The sequence below is a fragment of the Strigops habroptila genome, chromosome Z (genome assembly GCF_004027225.2).
Source record: "Strigops habroptila isolate Jane chromosome Z, bStrHab1.2.pri, whole genome shotgun sequence".
In the NCBI taxonomy this organism is placed as follows: domain Eukaryota; kingdom Metazoa; phylum Chordata; class Aves; order Psittaciformes; family Psittacidae; genus Strigops; species Strigops habroptila.
Window position 1 is genome coordinate 19,079,698 of NC_044302.2, and position 19,016 is coordinate 19,098,713.

General features: G+C 40.8%; 1 protein-coding gene across 3 annotated transcripts in view; it reads left to right on the plus strand.

Annotated features, from left to right (window-relative positions):
* Positions 1 to 2,882: 2,882 nt before the first annotated feature.
* The window catches only part of NFATC3 (nuclear factor of activated T cells 3), a 71,993-nt gene continuing 55,859 nt past the window's right edge, over positions 2,883 to 19,016 (plus strand). For all 3 annotated transcript variants that reach the window (XM_030470996.1, XM_030470998.1, XM_030470997.1), the window contains exon 1: positions 2,883 to 3,499. In XM_030470996.1, the coding sequence (XP_030326856.1) occupies positions 3,400 to 3,499 (100 nt within the window). In that variant the 5' untranslated portion in view covers positions 2,883 to 3,399. The remainder of the gene's footprint in view (positions 3,500 to 19,016) is intronic.

Consider the following 19,016-nt stretch of genomic DNA (forward strand, 5'->3'; position numbering starts at 1 on the left):
GACAGAAACCACCTATGCATATTGAATACATGAATCAGTAAAAGAAACCCTGCTTACAAAACCACAAGTGAAATAAAGTTGCCCTCGTAACTGCCACTGTTTCACCTCTCAATAGCAAGCAAAAGCCAAATCAGCCATCCATGGCATAGACCTCAAGCACAGAGCTTGACATAAGTCCCTGGAAATTGATGTAAGCTCACGTCAGTCGTTTTAGAGCTTCTGCCAACTCACTCTCAGTCATGCCCCAATTGCTCTTTAGCTGTATAGAAAGAGATTGAAGGGGGTTTTTTTTTTTTTTTTTTACAAATTGAAACGGGAAGTATGCACATTTTGGTGCAGTGGGACAGAGACACCAAAATGAAATATAGGGTAAAGACAACAAAAAGAAAGGATATTGCTGGCAAGAAATGGAAGTTCTGAACACAGACAGATATATCTGATTTCAATGTAAAAAGCTGAATGAAGATGACTGAATAACTTAATTGCTCACGCCACCTTAACTTACACATATTCTGTAAATTCTTGTTAGATGGTCATGCCATAATTGATTACTCTATTTTAGGATGTATAGTCCTTTTTAATTAACAACAGTGGGTAGCACAAAAACAATGCCTCATGACCTGCATGTAGCATAGTTTCTGAATGAATGAATACCATCTCAAACAGGGGAGAGAACATTTGTTTTAGAGTTAAGGGAAAGGCACAAGACAATAATATACATATTTTTCATGTAGCCTACTGTTTAGAAATATACTCAGAGCATCGTACCAAAGAACATTTGTGTTCACATTTCCCATTATGGAGAGAACAAGTTTGGTTGTATTTTTCTCAGGCATAACGACCGATCTACTGGTATAGCAGAACAGGAAATTGCTATGGTTACTCCACCTGATGTAATCTGACACAACAATTATTTAACAATAGACAAATTCTAATGTATCTGCTTTGAAAATGTGAAAGATTAACCAAAAGTTTCTAGGCAAAAATAAGCTGCTAAGAGCCATTTTATATACAGTGTATTTGACTGAATTGTTCATTGTAGACCTGTTTTCATTCAAGAATGCATAGGGGTTTTTCTTAACCACAGTTAATCCAATTACATATTCTTTTCCAGCTTCTCTTGCTACATGACCTTGGATTTAGAGGTGAAAAGAGGCTTTGGGCCAACGGGCTTCCTTCAGGAGAGGGAGTTGGCTACCCTAACGAGAGCATCAACCTTTATGTATCATAGGAACAGTAGCTGTAGTTTCGCATGTGTTTTAGGTAAAGAAATAGCTAGTGGTGTGAGGGAAGTGACAGTAGAAAGGATGGTGTGTTAGAAGATTAGGTAAAAGATAAACAAATGGCTGCTTTGTATTCTGGGCACTAGAAGCAGCTTCCCGTTTTCACTTGAGCAAGCTCCTCCTGTCCCAGGTTCTACACAATATTCTTTAATATGATGCTTTCTATTTCCACCAGAATTTGCAGGGTCACAAAGTAGCTTTTCATTTAGGCTTGCTTTCTTCAGCATAGATTACCCATCTTCCTCAAGGAGTACACAGTTAGAATTAACTGAGCTCTTGTAAAAGCCTGCACCGTAGCCAATTTCTCTTCATGTGAGCCTTCTTTTCTCACTTTTGTTCAGTCTGTAAAAAGAGCATCTGGATACAAATCCATGCATGGGATTATGATATGCCTAAACAACAACAAACGCAAAAAGACCCTGTGCACAGAAACAATTTGCATTAGTTATTTATGACTCAATATTAACAGATAAATCTACAATTTCCACATGCCCATACTCCAGTTAATTATTTAGCCAAGTAATTAAACCTCATCCTTTGATGTTTAAAGGATACAGCAACGAATCTTTGGTTAGTACAACTTTCATTCTGTAAAATAAATTAAACTGTGAATATCACGTAACTATCTATAAGCAAATGTGACTGACTGCGAGTAGCTTAATTCCTATCAATGCCCAGCTTTCAGCAGAAACCTAAAATCTCCCTAAACTACGTAGCTGAGGATTAATCTTTTACTTAATTCCACAGCACTCACTGATGGTTTCACTAGGTTGCTCTGCGATTTCTTAGACTGTGAATTCCAGGCACATCAGGCCAGTCATGGTTTCTGCACCACCATGCGCTCTGGGTACAGACGCTCCTGCTAGAAAAGCAACTTGAAGTCTACTTTTTGTCGCTTCTCTCCCCACCCCCCCCCCCCGCCCCCCGCCTTCCCCCTTTATTTTTCAACCTTAATAGGAGGCAAAAGAGAAGGTGATGGTATGTTATTGCACAGGCAGAGTATTCTGAAACACGTGTGCCCTTCCTAATGCCTCCGTGGCTCCCTTTGTGGCGCTTGTGGCAACTCCTGATGCCACAAGTTTCTAAGTAGTATTGTAATTCGTCTCCTCGCAGTTGCTTCATCGCTGCTGCTTCCAAGGAGCCTGGAAGGTAAGCAGCTAACAGCTCAGGGTCCTTCAGCCAGTATTTGTTATCCAAGCTGCATTCCTCAGCTCACGCCAACCTCCCTAATTACCCGAGTCGTTAACTGGTGCCAAGAGCACCGCCTATTCACACGCGATGCTTTAGCAGACTAACACGAAACCCGCGTTTCTTGGCTCTCTCAGGAGGCACTTTGCGTCTTGCGGGAGCGCTCACGCACGGGATCCCGAGGCAGCGGAGGCAGCGCAGGCAGCGTAGCCGCCCCTCCGAACGCCGCCCCGGCACATCCTGGAGCGCGGCGGCGGCGCGGTGACACGTGGCACCCGCACCCCGCTCCGCTGCCCCTCCCCTTTCTGTCAGCTGGCTCCCGCGGATTGGCCGCCTGTTCCAGCCCGGCCAACCAGCTACAACCAATTACAGCCAACCAGAACCGACTACAACCAACCAACTACAGCCCCCGGCGGCCGCCGCGGCTCGCCGCGCCCCACACTCCCTCCGCGGCGTCGGCGCGGGTCACGAGGCGCCGCCGGTGCCGCCGACGTCACCGTGCGAGGGCGCGGGGGGTGGGGAGGGGAGAGACCGACTGTGGGAAACGCCGGCGCGGGGCGGGGCACGGCGGGGGACGGGAGCTGCCCGGGGGCACGGCACGGCACGGCACGGCGCGGGGGCGGGGCCGGCGCGCGGGGCGGGGCGGGGCGGGGCCAGCGGCGGCCTGTAGCAGGCGCCGTCCCCGCTGAGTGACAGAAGGTGTCCGGGCACGGGAGCTTGCGGTGGGGCCCGAGCCGCTGCTCGCGCCGCTGCCCGCGCCCCCGCTCCCGCCGCTGCCCGCGCCCCCGCTCCCGCCTCCCTGTCCGTCCCCTCAGGCCGCGGCGCCATCCGGTGTTATGAGGCGGCCCTGAGGGGCGGCGGCGGCCAGCGCAGCCCGGCGTGGCCCGGCAGGGTGACGGCGTGTCGGTTCGCCTCGCCGGCCAAACCCATGACTACGGCAAACTGCGGCGCCGCCGACGAGTTCGACTTCAGGCTGATCTTCGGGGAGGACGGGCAGCCGGGCCCCGGGCCGCCGCTGGGGCCTGCAGGTGCGCTCTTCATCTGCAGCTGGGTCGCTGCCGCTCTCCTCCCGCCGGGCCGGCGGGGAGGTCGGCTTTCGGTTTCCTGTTTCCTCAGGGCGAGGGAGGGGGCTGCCGCCTGTCCCGCTGCTGCGGGATGCGGGAGACCGGAGCGGGAGGGGGCGACAGCGGCATCGTCATTCCTCAGGCTTCGGCCGCCTCACGGCGCCGCTCCCCGCCCCTCGCCCGCGGGACTGGGGACAGCGGAGGGGCTTGGGCTCCGCGGGCCGCCCGCCGTCGGTGGAACTTTCTGTGGGAAGAGAGACCCTAGAGCGGCCGTCGCGCCGAAGGAGTCTCCCCAGGCGCGGTGCCTTGGCGGGGGGCGTGTTGGATCGAGTGGGCCTGGCCCCCGGCCCGCACACAGGCGGCCTCTCGTCCCGGCGCAGGTAGCGGTGGGGGCCCGCCCGCGATCGCCCTGGGTACCGGCGCCGGTGGCCCCGCAGGGTTTGGGGAGCGTGCCGTTAAGCTTGGCGCAGTGCACGGAGCGACAGAACTAATGGGGCTGCACTAGAGACTTGTCGGGGACCTGAGATGGAAAGTTTTGACCGAGCTGTTCCCCGTACGAAAAGCATCGTAGTTACTCCAGTGTGTTCTTACAAACTTTGTGTACGTGCGTGTATGTACGTGTGGGTGGGTAAAACACAGCGAGTGAGCTGTGATGGCTGTTGGGTCCATATAGACAGGTATATGCACACATTTTTCAGAGGGTTTCCATTTACTCTGTTTTGTAGCACTGAAGCCTGAAAATCCCGTTTAAAATAACTCCTATTTCTTTAAACCACAGAAAATAAAGTATTCCCAGTGAATCATGATGTAGAGAATCAATAAGAGCCAGCTGTGCCGTGTGTAGCTGTACCAGACCTCGATGGCTGTGTGCTGGTTTTTCTGACCTACTTGAAATAGGTATTAATCGGTAATGCACTATCTTAAGTCTAACTGGATAGATGATAAGGTAGCTCTGAAACACGGCTATTCAGGCTAAGTGTTGCAGCCATGTTGTTTTGTTCTCTGACTTGGTTGTCTGCACAAGTTGGTTGGAAAACAGATTAGTTTGATACAGTCTGTGTGTAATCCAATGTGAAGACTCATTGGATGGATTTCTTACAAAATCTCTAACTGACTTGATGCTGTGATGTAGTTTACAGATTCCTTCAGATAAGGAGAGATTTTCTTTGCCTGTTTTCCAACTTAGTAGATGGTGCTGTTGGGAAGAGGGCTGGAGTTCTGCTGGCTAAATAAATGCGTTACTGGACTGCAGGAAAACAATGAAGCATGTTAATAAATTACAACAAAAGTAATTATGACACCCCTATTACTATTCTTTTCATATAAAATTAGTGGTCTGAGCTGTGCTTCTCTGTCAATGATAGATGAGAGTGAGAAAACAAGTTGCTTAGAAAACTGGAAATACTAGTGGTACTTCTTTAATATTTGTATTTTGGTAGCATTCCTTAATGAGCAGTTCAGCTACTACTCTGAATATAGAGAATTTAACTTGATAAGTTAAAACCATTTTTAAAGCAAATTTGAAACTGTGATATTCAGACCATGAATGATGTGTTTGCTGGAGCTTTCAGTAAAAAATCTGTCATCTGTGTCTCTAACTCATTAATTCCACTGCTTTGCAGAATACTGGAGATGGTCTCACGTGCTGTGCACAGATGTGGCCTTCAGGGGCAAGGGTTAGAATAGATCTCTGCCTTCAAGTATCCTATTAAAGAGATTGCCAGAGTTTAGCTGTTGATTCTGCCCATGTATTTTACATATTAAGAGCTAGACTGCATATAAGAAAGGACCTCCCCCTCTTTCAAGCATATTAGTTAGATGAACAAAAGTTCCTGCATCTCCCTAAAGCATATATTGAATAATCCCCTATCACTCGCTTCAGTGATGATGTCTGTTGTGCAGCAAAGTAAGCATAAGGGCGTTTTGTTTTTCTAATGTATGCTAATAATAACACATGCAGGTCACAGGGGAAGTTGCTGAATTTGAAATAAATAATACTAAAATTACTGAATTGTCCATGATCATGGAGAACACTTGACACTTTCTCATGTTTCATGCTGTGTCTCTAGAAGTTTGGGATTGGCATCCTTGTTGAAGAAGTGTCTAGTGCAAAGTTCTTGTGTAAATAACACAGAAATCTACATTAATGTTTTCTTTTATGCTGAGACTACCATAATGTTCTGAGAATTTTATTCTTTTTTGTATGAACATATATGATATATACTTATATATTTTATCTTTAACGAATTTTTAATCAAAAGCAAGAAAAACTGAGCTATTCTTTCATTTCCTTTACTATACTTTTGATTTCTGAACTACTAAGAAAATGCTAGTCCTAGACGATAGATTACCCTTTTTATGATATTAATAATAAGAGAAATTAAATCAACTGGGATTCTGAGTTATTATGGCAGGACAATTTCAGAGGGTTGTAGGATAGCAGAACTAACGTACTTAGTTTTGTGCTGAATGGCAGGAATGGTGACTGTTCTGCAGTAGTGCTTGTGTGCTTGGTCTGAAAGTTGTAGCTTGTGCTGCAGAGAGGAATGCATGAAAAGTGGTTTTAAGGATGTTGAAAGTGTATACTTTAATATTGCAATCTTTGCACGACCCTTCACTTGTAATCAAAGGGATAAGCCATTTCATACAGCTTGTGAGCTAAAGGAGAAATTTGCTCAGGTGGTTGCTAAATAAGAGCTTGTCAAAAGATCTTCAGCTACTTTTAAGTGGAAGTTAGATACTAAGCACCTTCTGCAAAATCTTGCTCTCTTTTTCTCTGATAGTTTAGTGTCATTGTCCTAAGGAAGAAAGAAATTGTCACTTTGATTTTTGTGGTGTTCAGCACTCAAAACAGAAGGTACAGTTCTAGGTACAATGAGCTTGATCTTTTTCTGACAAAATAATTCAGGCCCCCAGTGCCCAAAGATAAAATGTATTTGAGATGCCACCAAGTTTGGCCTCTTTAATGAAGAGATTTTGGGGATGTAATATGTGACAATGGAATAATTTAACTTGAATGCTGCCCCCATTCCCTTCGCACCCGGTTTTACAATACTGTACAATAGAATTTTGGGAAGTTTGCCTAGGATTTAAGCATTAAGCAAACCGCATTAAGGTCTTCACACATACTGTTAAAAACTGCTGAAGATGCCATCACTGTTTAATACCTGTGCAAAAGAGGAGCAAATACAAGTTGCTGCGGTTGTTTCTTTAGCTGAATTTTTATTTTAAGGTTTCATCTTCTAATTCAGCAAATGAATTTTTACAAGATAAGGGCCTTTAAAGAACTTGGAATATGTAGTACTAAGCTAGGATTTCAGGATCTTATAAGGTTCTGTAACATCCAAAATACAATTTTTGTGGTGCGTAAAATGGAGACTGACTTAAAGTGAGAGGCTGCAAACTCTTCAATATTCAGAAAACTAATTATTTAATGGGAAATTCTGACTGATGCATTATTGATACTGCTGTTAAGAATCCTGTCTAAAATGTGCCTTATTATTTCTGATGAAGTCTTTTAAGAGCGAAAGACAGTAAAACAAGAGTTCTGTATGGAATTTCACCCTTTTGTTCTTGTGGAGTAGAGGAGGAGAAATTCATATTATCTTTTAATGTAAGTAATTATCCATGATTTATTTTGTTTATTTGTTTTTCCATTACATGAGTGCTTTAAAAATACTAAGAAAAGTACCCTCGTTGGACTTCTGGTTCATCATGTCTGGTTTATTTTCTTGGAAACTGTGAAAGAAGCTGAAAAAGGGGTTCTGCATATTTCCTGTGACTTAATATATGCTTAAGTAATACTATTTAGTAATCTTGTTACAGATGAGTCTTACAGTCTCTCTTACTTTTTCTCCTGAACAGTGCGGTATGAAAAGTATTAAGAATATGCTCATTCTGTGATAAATTTAGTGACAGTTCAAAACATCTTTGTGATCTGGAGCCGCACTCTCGTTAAGGACAGTATTCCTGGCTTTGGATCTTTAGTTTATTTGAAAACTACACTCTTGTTCCCCTTTGATATTTTTTTTTTCTGGGTTGTTTGGGTTTTTTTTTTTGGGGGGTGGGGGTGTCCCTTTTTTTTTTTTTTTTTTTTTGCTTTCTAGCTTAGAGCTGTTAGCTTATTGGTTGGAGGCTGTTACTGAATATCAGGATTGAAATACACATTTGGCTGATGTGACTGTCAAAATAATATCTGATCTTTTCTTTTGGAGGTTTCCATGTCTGACCTTCTTTCTCTGTGAGCATCTGTGAACTGTTGGGCTGCTCAGCAGTTGCCTCCTGCCCATGTGTTAAGCGCTCTGAAGTGATAATGAGCACTGATTCTTTTTCGTAGTAGCTAGGCAGAGATCTCTGTAGCAAAAGCTAGCATTTAATATGTCATTTAATTTAGATATGTAGTAAAAGTCTTAAACTCAATGATTTGTCCTGAAATACCATCGCGAAACTAGTCTTTACAGATTTGCCTTGATTGTTAATATGTAGAGTATTCTTCAGTTTTTAAAATGTGTATTCATGACAGGTATTGCTGGCGGGGATTGCTGGTAGAGAATAAAAAACAGTCTAAGCTGTTTACAGAAGTTTGCAGTATGCTTGAACTTTCTGTTGTTGTCCCTAAGATGGTGATTTAGGTAAGCAATACTAAGAAAGCCAAGTTGTGGTAGGAAAGAGAAGAGGCTCATAATTAGACTGAATGGAAAATTAAGGGCTGGATGCTGGCAGTAATTGTGGACTTGAGGTGTGAGCTGACTTAGGGTTGCTCTTGGTGAAATTCATTTTTGTGATCACATACTTCTGATCCAGAACTGCTATAAAGTTTGCTTTCCTTAACTGAGCAAGAAAAGCTTGTGAGATGTGTTCTTCCGAAGTCTCTTTAATAGACCACTTCGCACACTCACGTGGTTCACCTGGAGTTTTATTCCTATTTTCAAGGCTTTTTATTCTGTTCTGATTCGGTTGCCTATATAAATGGGTAGGAGACAAAGTCTTTACACAAAATGGTAACTCTGTGGTTAATATGTATAATTTGAGCCATCCATGCAAATAGAGCTGTCCGTGCTGGTCTGTAAACCTTTGCTGTACAAAGAGTGCTTGTGTGGATGAAGACTGGGATCAACTGATGCAACTATAAGAAAGGAATAAACAGACAAGTTGCTTGAGTTAGTTTCTTTTCTTTCTCCCTTAGATATAAATGATACTTTTTAAGAGAAAGGTTTGTTTATTATTTAGATATTGAGATAGGAACCACCACGTGAGGGAAATTTAGTTGCTATCATTTTATTTTGCAAGCTAGCGGATGCTGGTGTCTGTGCATGTAAAAGATTGACACAATGCAAATCAGCATTGGAGTGTGGTTATATAGTCTGCTGATGGAGGGAGGAGGCGAAACCAAACAGCTGCATCTGACCAAAAATCGAGTGTCTGTGACAAGAACCTTGTGAATTCAGGGTAGCTTGGACAGTCGCTGAGGGAGAAAACGTGTTGAAGTAAAATCTGGTGTCAGTGGAGTCAGTTGCCTGGCCATTGGGGGTAGCAGATTAAGGTGTGACTCTAGGAAGCTGATGTGTTTGAATATGTTGTGGGTTTTTACACTAAATGAAGTTTTGCCTGTTTGAATAAAGCTTGACCAGTATGAGACCATTTGGGAAAATACCAAGTTCACTTGTGTGATCTTGTGAAGCAGTTGCAGTTGCACCAGACCTAATTTAATAACTTCTGTGGTTTGGCAAAGGGTTCTGGGGTCACTACATAGTGCCTTGAGAATCACTATGTAGTGAGCGTCTATGTAGTGCAGGAATTTGAAAATGATATCTAGTTTAACAAAATTTCCCTTATTTTATGTTTAAATTTATAGTCGCACCTCACCCTCTGTCCCCTTCTCTCCCATGTGAATTATGGGCACAGTGCAAATGAATCCTGAGTTGGGATGTGGGAAATGGGCAGGACGCAAAAGCATTTGTGCTAGTGCTTTTCTCTTACATACTTGTGAAAATTAGAAATAAGATCTTTCTTTCTTCAGGGTAGCCCTCTGCTTAAAGCTTGATGGTCTTTTTCCTTTTGTATTGTACAACTGAAAGCAGTTTATCGTGTCCCACCCAAAGACTGGCCAAATAAGTCATGTTGCTGTGAATGAGTGAGAGGTGAGAGCAGAATGGGCCTGGGTCAATGGTAAGCAGCAGTTTGGCTGTTCACAGCAATAATATAAATATGGGAGTTGTTGCCTAAAGCTGCCCTAGTGGGCCAGGGAAGTACATGGAGCAGACTTGGCAGGAAGCCCAGCCTGTAAAACAACATCCAAGTTCTTGCATTTGTCCAGGCATGCCATGAGGGGTTCGAATGACAGTGGAATTTAGATGAGTGAAGTGATCAGTAAGGCTCAGGAAAATTGCAAGGCAGGACCAAGATTATTAACAAGACAACATTCTCTTCTACCTTTAGTACACCCATCTGTGAGTATTCTTGTGAAATACTGGCAAAATAGAACATTTAGAAAATTGTGGAACTGTTCAAAGTCATTCAGGGAAGATCAGTTTAAATGTGAAGAACTGCAGAACTGGTTGATAAGCAAGCGTTTGGGCTGGGTTGTGGCCTGCACATCTCATGAGTTAACCGAACAGCTGAACTTAATCATTTACGTGGCTCTTCTGATTAAGTGTCTTGATGGCACTGAATGCTTATGGTTACTTTTCAGACAAAGGATGATAGGGGTGATAAAAGAGAAGATACTTTTGTTGGGTTTCTTTGGGAGGCCCAGTCCTCATTTTTATGTACCTGGGGGAAAGAGAGAAGAATCAACTTTCTGGGGATCCAACCACAAAACCATGATCTAACAGCAATAAATTCATGAAAATAGAGCTCTGGGTTTAGTTTGGGTTTGTGTTGTGTTTCTGTTTTGGCTGTTTGGATTTTCGTTTCTTTAGGATTTTTTGTTTCTTTGTTTTGCTTTGTTTTTGGGTTTTTTTGTTTTTTTTTTTAAGCAGAAACAAACTTCATTTGAAGCTGCATAAAAGATGTTTGTAGGTAGAAATGTGAGCAGATACTTACAGCTAATTTATTACTCCCAAAAATTTAGAATTATATTAGTCATATTAATATTTAGATTAATAGGAATTGCTTGTTTAAAAAACAGCTCCCAGACTGCATTTTGAAGATTAGTCATCACTCTTAAAAATGAGAAATATTTTTAATATAGCAAAATCACTGGATGGCGTTGAATTGTTCTGTGTTCTTTTTAACAGGTTGGTGGAGAGAGTTGTTTTTGAAATCTCACAAATATTCCTCTTTGGACTTAATTTATAGGTCTTTTCAAACTGTTATCTTTCTATTTTCTTTATGAGGTTTTTCAAGATTGCAGGAAGCAGATAATTTTCAATTAACTGCTTAATGAGAGTCTTCATGTTTTAGTGGCTGGTAACTTTGCTTTTTGGGAACAAGTGCTTGGAGAAGTATTTTTTTAATCCCAGGTGTTAATTTTTTTAAATGGCTTTGGTAAATAGAATAAATGGGAAGACCGCTTAAATTGAGTGATAGGCAGCATTTGTACTGTGCTGGAAGAGAATGGAATTGTGACTGTAGTTGGGATAGCGCACAGACTGTTACCTTCTAACTGAAGTTGCTTTGCAGAGTAACCCTTCATACCCAAAATGAAAGCAAGCATACACTAAAAACAGAATGAGAAGCTGATAACACAGTTACGGTGCATTTATTAACCATTTTAACTGTTTATTAACCATTGTCATTAGTGACAATGATTCAGTGCTTTTGATAGCTACATAATGGACTGAAATAACGTCTACAATGATCTATAACTACTCACGTTTATCTTAGGTGCTCTCTAGTAGTTATTCCCTGCATCAGAAACACAAAGTTGATGAGATGGAGTAACTCTATGATTACAAAAGACTTTAACAGTGTCATTTGGGATAGCTGTACTCAAGTGACAAGGGCACAAGAGAATGTGTGGTTTAATCTGAAGAACCACTAAGAAAATCTGACAACATTTTGTATGTTGCATAGCTTCTTTAAATTAGGTCAGTGTCTGTGTTTTGTCATTATAATTTTCAAATTTATGCATTTGAGAGCAAATGCTACTGTCTTTCAAACTGCCTAGCTTTTCTGGTTGGGGGTAGGGGATTAGGCTGCTTAGGTACAGTATGTGGTGATACCTCCAATCCTGCTGGAATAAACTCAAGCTATTTAGGACTTTGTGAAAAGATGCAAAGTTTCAGGGCTTGCATGTGGCATAGTTGTGAGGCATGCTAATGTGGTGGTCTTTATACTTTGGAGGATCATTCTGGAAGTAGCTGAAAACATGGTGTTAGTGCTCAGCTTCCCCTTTCTCATTTGGCTGTTTGATTCCTGTTTCTCCCTGTTACGCTTACTGTGTCGATCTTAGCAAAGTGAATTCAAGGTGTTTCTGATTCTACACTGATGTGAGCAGCTGGGAAAACAGGAAAGTTTCAGATTATCATCCTGGCTCATTTCAGTCCTTTGATGTACAGAGAACCTTTGAGTTTCATGCACCTGAAGTCTACATTAAAGCTGTATTATGACATATGTTGGTGAAAGGTGTAATATTAACGATTTGAAGTACTGAGTTAACTATATGGTAGAATTGCCTGCTGTGGAATTATTTGCCCTTTGTCATGTTGTAAGATAGTGGCAGAAGTACAGTGTAATTTTGCTAAGGTGTGAAGTGGTCCCCCACTAGTTTGTTCAGATGCTATCAACACCAGTTCTCAGCCTCTGTGTCATGCTCTGTTTGGTAAACAGAGAGAGGCATGCCTCCATTTCAGTCTCCCCTCTGCTTATTGTGTAAGCATCTCCCCACTCAAACTCTGTGCCTTGGCTTATTGCATTCTTTGTCTACCAGTTTTCACAAAGAGCCATGCCTATGTCACCACACTCTCCTATAAACTAAAACACGCACTTTCTTGCACACTCCTGTGTCCTGTTTGCTATGGCCCTTCTTACACATTCCAGTCTTGGAAACTTGAGTTCTGCTTAGTGCTTAGTTCAGGACTGGGGCAGACTGTAAACCTGGAGGTGTCTCTATAGAGCCATAGGTTACATCAGCAAGCGTGTTGGTGTTAGAAGTTGATCCGTAGCAAAGGCATTCATGTAGGTAGTTAGGTGAGGATTGCAGTTTATAGGTACAGCATAAACCAGAACTTTAAATAACTGGAAAGCCTTTTATGGAGTCTGTTGGTTTTGCCCTCACAAAGGACGAGTTAGTTTGTGGATGATAAACTGGCCTGCAGTACCGAGAATCTAGACAAACCTTTGGCTGGCAACTACAGCATGTAATTCCCTTATTCTCGTCAACCCGTATTTGCCTAATCTCCTCACTTACCTTCATGATCAGCCTTCTTCCTGTGGGTCAGGCACAACATGCCAGTTGTTTTGAAGTGCTCAGTCTTCTTTCAGTTCCCATGTCTATACATACCAGATGCTCTGGGATTGCAGGGCTGCAGTCCTTTTCACAGATTCTAACAATTGATCGTGTAGAATAATGTACTTCATCTGTGGAACAGCAGTGACAAATAGGCTGTTAATACTGTGTGTTAGTAAGCACTGCACAGATGTCTTACGTCATTTTAAGAATGTCCCGAAATGCTGTAGTGTCTTTCTTAATATCTCTGAATTGCTAGGGTCATGTTAAGCTGAGTATCTATCTAACACTGAATGACACATGGGGCTTTATCAAACTGGAGGGCACCAGCTTCCCTTTTGTCTACAAGGGTATTATGCAGTGAAATAATGTGCCCTTTTGAATGACATATCCACAGAGCAAAAAAGGAGGCAAAGACAAGCCTGTAGAACTTAGAGATTTTAATGCAGGAAGTGAGTATTTTTCTTTTTTAACCTGTTAGGAGTATTAAGGATTAATCCTTAAATACTGAACCACAAGCTCTGTAAAGTTTTCATTTAAAGACGTGCTTCATAATCAAGCTAAAACACCAGGATAGCTGGGGAAGGCACAGGTATAAACACTGCTTAGCACTTCCACTTGCTATTTTCTGTTCTTGTAACTGAACTTAGAATGACTAATTCTTGTTGAACTGTACAGTTACAAGCTGGATTTTTTTACCTACTTTGTACGTCACTTTTTATCAATGTATCTCAAGCACTCTGCTATGAAAGATTATGAGTACTTACTTTTTTTAAAAAAAGGAATAAACCTCAACTGAGTAACTCCCATTTGCTGCAACAAAAATTCATAATTTTCTGAAACATGCTTTATGGCTTAAGCAGATGCATTTGATTTTTCATGTATATTTAGTCTGTTTTTCTTATACACCAAATAAAATTTCATGACTGTTACTTCCCTATTTGGAACTCAATTCCATTACTTCAGCACAAAGCTGGATGTACACTGCAGCCATTCTAGTTTAAATGCATACCAGGCCATGGTCTAAGGGTTAGTTGCATGTTAGGTTTTTATTTGATAGTGAAAACACCTGCAGTTCCTGGCCTGGTTGGTTTCTCCTCATGTCCCAAAGCTTGCCATTCTGTCAGTTGTATATATACAGGTGTTTACGTTAGTGCACTGCAGATCAGATTGCCAAAATCATCTGGGTTAAAAATACCTCCCTTCTCGTTTCCCCTCACCGTTTGTGTCAAGTGTGTGTGTGGGAGGGTAGTTGCTGCTGAAAAAAAAGTAACACGTAGTTACACCCTGAGAGCTAGTATGTTCTTATTTTATTCCCTGTCAGTTGTAAACATTTTTTATGCTGCATTATTCACTTGCTTAAACTAGCACAGCTTCATTATTCTTATGCATTTCTACCAAGGACAATGAATTCTCATCCAGACTAGAATTTGGAAAAGATTTATTGATGAGCTCCCACTGTTGAGAAGATTGTTTTTCTTGTACATTTTCAGTATTCTTCCTTAACACAAGAAAATGAGTGAAGTTCTGATGGGCACGACAGAGCTGCCCCTTGTGTACGTGATTGACAGAAGTAAAATTTATTTTTGTCGTTTCTGAGTAATCTGATATGCCCATGAAACAGAGCACAAAATCGTTGAAGAGAGAGAACTGCTTCATAAAATGGCAGTTGTTCTAACTCATCCTTTTCTGAAAGCATGAACTTGCACTGCTGTTTTGTGTGTTGCTAAACTTGGTCTGTAAGGATGTGTCTTCCTGCTCCACCTTGCAATGCTACCTAATTTTTTTTTTCACAATTTACACTTTTTCAGTACCATATTTGGTGGTTTACTAGCCAGTTATACTCTTACAAACTAATGCATTGCTGTGGTTTTATTTCTTTATATATATAATTTTTATGTTGCTGTTTAAGCTTGTAGGAAGTGTTTCTGGAGAACTTACAGCTTGCAGTGGAAAACTGGAGTTAAATATGAGGTTAGAGAGCTTTAATGGGATAGCGTACCAGTAAGAACTGTGATCACTTGTCTTTTTAAATGCAGAAAAGGAAAACTATGACTATTTGGTATTTTGGGTTCTTTGTGAAGATTTAGACTCCTCTTCCATCCGTAGAAGTATATGAACTGCTGCAAATCAATAGGATACTGAAATAAAAAAATGGAGTTGCATATGCTTTTTGTTCTTATTTACAGTACTTCTGTGGCATTCGTAATAATACCGTTGTGTTCAGAAAGAGATCATGGTAACTGTCATGGCAACTGAAAAACAGAAGAGGTTGTCGTTCTTTTTAAAATTTGGGATTATATGACTTGCCTGAGAACACACATGATGTCTGTGGCAATGCTCAAGTCTTTCCTCATGCTATTTAAAGGACTTGATTGATGATCCTGTTTTCACAGTAGTATTTTTATAAGACCTAGGTCGTGTTGCACTTTCTTAGTACCTTGTAACATCTCCTGTTGTCTGAATCTGTTTGTTTATGGGCTTACAAACCTAGAATAATAAAGTGGTTTGGATAATTTTGGCACAGGGCTCCTATTCAGACATTTGATAGTAATTGACCTTCCTTCTGTGGAGAAGCCTGGCTCGCTGCACAGCTGCACATACACATGTGCTAGTACATCGCAGAGGAGTGAACAACTGGTGGGCAAACATTATAAGTCCTGAATGTGCAGTCTGATACTGCAAATAGTGAGAAAAATGTACTTTAGGAGCAGTTGTTCTGGATATTATTTAATTATATTCTCCAGTTAGACAGCTTATGTTGAAGCATAGTTAGCAGCTTAGTAAGGGATGAGCCAGGGTTGTTTTAATACTGAACAGAAGCTTCTGTAAACTAGTCTCTTTGTAGTAAAAGTACATTCAAAATGACAGACCTCCTGGTTTTCATGGATTAAGGATGACAGAGATGCCTGACGTAAGGTTGGAGGTCTGCAGCTTTGTGTAGCTTAAAGGTACTATGTGAACATAGAGCATCTGCTCACTTTCGTGACCCCTCAGCAGTAAACCTGGTCTCAGCAGAATGGGGAAGAAGGCTTCACTAAATTTCTGAAGACTCAGTGGTTTCTCCATGCATGGTACTGTTAAAAGTCCGAAGTTAAAACAAAGCTTGAGTTTCTTTCTGTGCTAGCTATCCAGAAGACCTCCTTTGATAGTAAAACAAAATTTGTTTGACATGGTTTTGTTCTTAGCAAACATTGCCTTGTTTTGTTTCTCTGTCTCCTTTTAAATGCTTACTGGAACAAGTAGACTATTAATACTACTTCTAAACCTGAAGTTAAGCTTACTGGCCCATAATTTTTCAGTACTTTTTAACCTTTTATTTATTCCAGTTTTCTTGACTCTGCATTGCTATTAACTTTGTAAGCAGTTTACTCAGTTGACTTTACTAAAGAAAAAGCATTTAACACACCTGCCTTTTCAGGGTCATGGCAGGCTTTTGATGTTGAATGGTACTGCTTGTCTTGGTCTTTGTATTTTGCTGTGTCTATCCTGTCTAGCATCTTGCCCCATGTGCTTGTGGTAGTTTTTATGCTCTACTTTAGTAATCTGACCTAGTTTCAGTTTCTTGAACACTTTCATTTTATGGTCATTGAAGGCCTCATGACTTGTCCAACTTGACTTCTTTACTGCCTTCATTCACCCAGTAGGATTATTTGGATGTAATGGCCATCCTGCTCAGTAACCAGAGTTCCATAACTCCATTTTTTCCCTTGAGCTTCTTCATAACTCTTTTTTTGCCTTGCCCTTGCCTATTGTGAGACTTGCCTGAATTTGTTTACTCTCTGGTTTCTTGAATACCTGTGTTGGATTTTTTTGAGCTACTCTCACTCCTTTCCATTTTAAGGGTTATCAGTTAGTTTGGGTTTGGTTTGGTTTGTGGTTTTTTTTTTTTCTTTCTTCCATTTCTTTCACCCAACTTATATTCATCTTTGTATGTTTACTAGTTCCTTCAAATTGCTTGGAGGGCTCTTCCAGACTGGATTCTCTCTGCAGTCTTTAAAAGGGCAAAAATAATGATTGGTAAATGGTCTAATAGAATTAATGACACAAACTGTAAAGGTCATAGTAGTTGGTGTTGTCCTTTGTACGACCAACTAACAAGTTATTTTAACACATGACTGTAAGAGGGAGGATTTGTGTGTGCAAACTGAAATAAATCTACCTGTTTAATGATCGTGTCTAAAAATGGTTTGCATGATTTAGACTTCCAAATATATTGTTTCCACAGTCTTAAACATGCTTTTGGGATTTGGTGTTCGTTAGATGCATAGTTCTTACTCTAGGTCTCTAGCTTCCTGTTTTTTCAGTGTGTGCGTGTATGCTGCTGGGGAAGGGTAATGGGAGAGCACAGTGCCAAACTCATTAGACATTGTTTGTCGTGGAGAAGGACCAAAGAAGCCTGAGTCAGAGGAGCGCTCTTCTGCCTTCTCCACCTCTTCCCCAGCTCTTCCCAGCTGGTGTTAATTCTGTGCTAGTCTGATCTCTCCACCTCAGCTCTGTGAAACTTAAATTTTGAATGTACATCTGCTTTTTGTAAATCCCAGGGACGTTGAAAGTGGATGAATTGTCTTAAATATTTTAAGATTTCTTGAATATTGCTGCAAGTGAGGTAGGACTCTTTGCAATGGAGAGAGTTGAAGCACAAACAATGTGCTGCTACTGTTCCAGAAGCCATTAATGACAGTTAATGGTTACGCACAGGACTTGAAGACATCCAACTGTTGTTTTCCTATCAGATTTTTTGTATTATTTCAAATTTTCTGTACCAATAACCATTTTATTTCTAAGTTTGGAGTAGTTGAATAGTTGCTGTTATTAGGGTTACCTTTTTCATCTCTTCACCTAGGCTTCTAATACTAATAATGAGTCAGGAAACATTTGTGATCTTGCACACAAATACACCGATAGATGTGGAAAACCTGTAACTAACTACTATCTGCGTTTCATGTTTTGTGATGGGAAATGTCAAAAAGAAAGACTCCCAATTTACGTTTTAAAAAATGTTTGTTATCCTAGTGAAAGGATAGGGAAATGCAGTTTTGGTGGTGTTCAGTGTAGTGAGCTTGTGTTAATTTATCATACAATACACAAAAGAGTCCTTCCTAAGTATCCTGATCTTTTTAGTGTATGTGTATTTAGAAATTAACCTGTACTGATTTTCTGTGCTCTTAAAACATATAATAGTAGCTAATGATATAATTATATAATATGGATAATTGTTAAATATGACTATATGCAACATATATAAAATCACACAATGCTTGTAAAATTACTTACTAGTCTTGAATGCAATTTTGTGCCTCCTTTAGAAGATAGATTACTAATAGAGCTGTTCCCCGCCCATGAACCTTCATCAAATTTTTATTTGAGGAACATAGTCCATTCCTTGGTAACAATATGCTTTCTCTCCGTTTGAAAATGCTCCCTTGTTGTCTCTGAGGAGATGCTGTTTTGCTTTTTTTCTGTTTTAGTTAATTTTAAGCTGATTGCTATTAAGTGAAACTGATAATAGAATTTCATCAACATACTCTTTTTTGCCATGGAAAGCCTAAAATCCATGGCTTCCTGTCTGGATATTTTATCTGATTGTGAGAGAGACTAGATTTATTTTAAATATTCTACAGATACTCAGGATAATAACTGTTTTAAAAAGAAAAAAAGAGCTAATACCAGAGATGCAATTAATGCCATTCATTCTGGATTTATAGAAAATAGTTGTATGAACATGATTTCTCATCATCATATTTGACACAGGAGCATTTTAGTTTGCAGAAACATTTATGCTTCTGCATAATATTCCTCTTCTGCTGAAAAAAACCCCAACTTTAACAAGTAAAACTCCACATGCAAAACATTAGAAACTGTGTAGTTTTAAGGATGAAGTTAAATGTTAGTGATGGATCAAAATTTCTCAGTGTGATTCAGCAAATTACTTGACTTGTAGAGACAATATTGTTACCAGATTTTGAGGCTAGTTTCAGTGTCTAATGGGGATGGTCCAAGAACATTTAATTTCATCTGCTAAGAGATGATAGACTAGTGAACTACCAGGGGTCTTCTGCATACTTACTTTCTGTAATTATAGAGGGA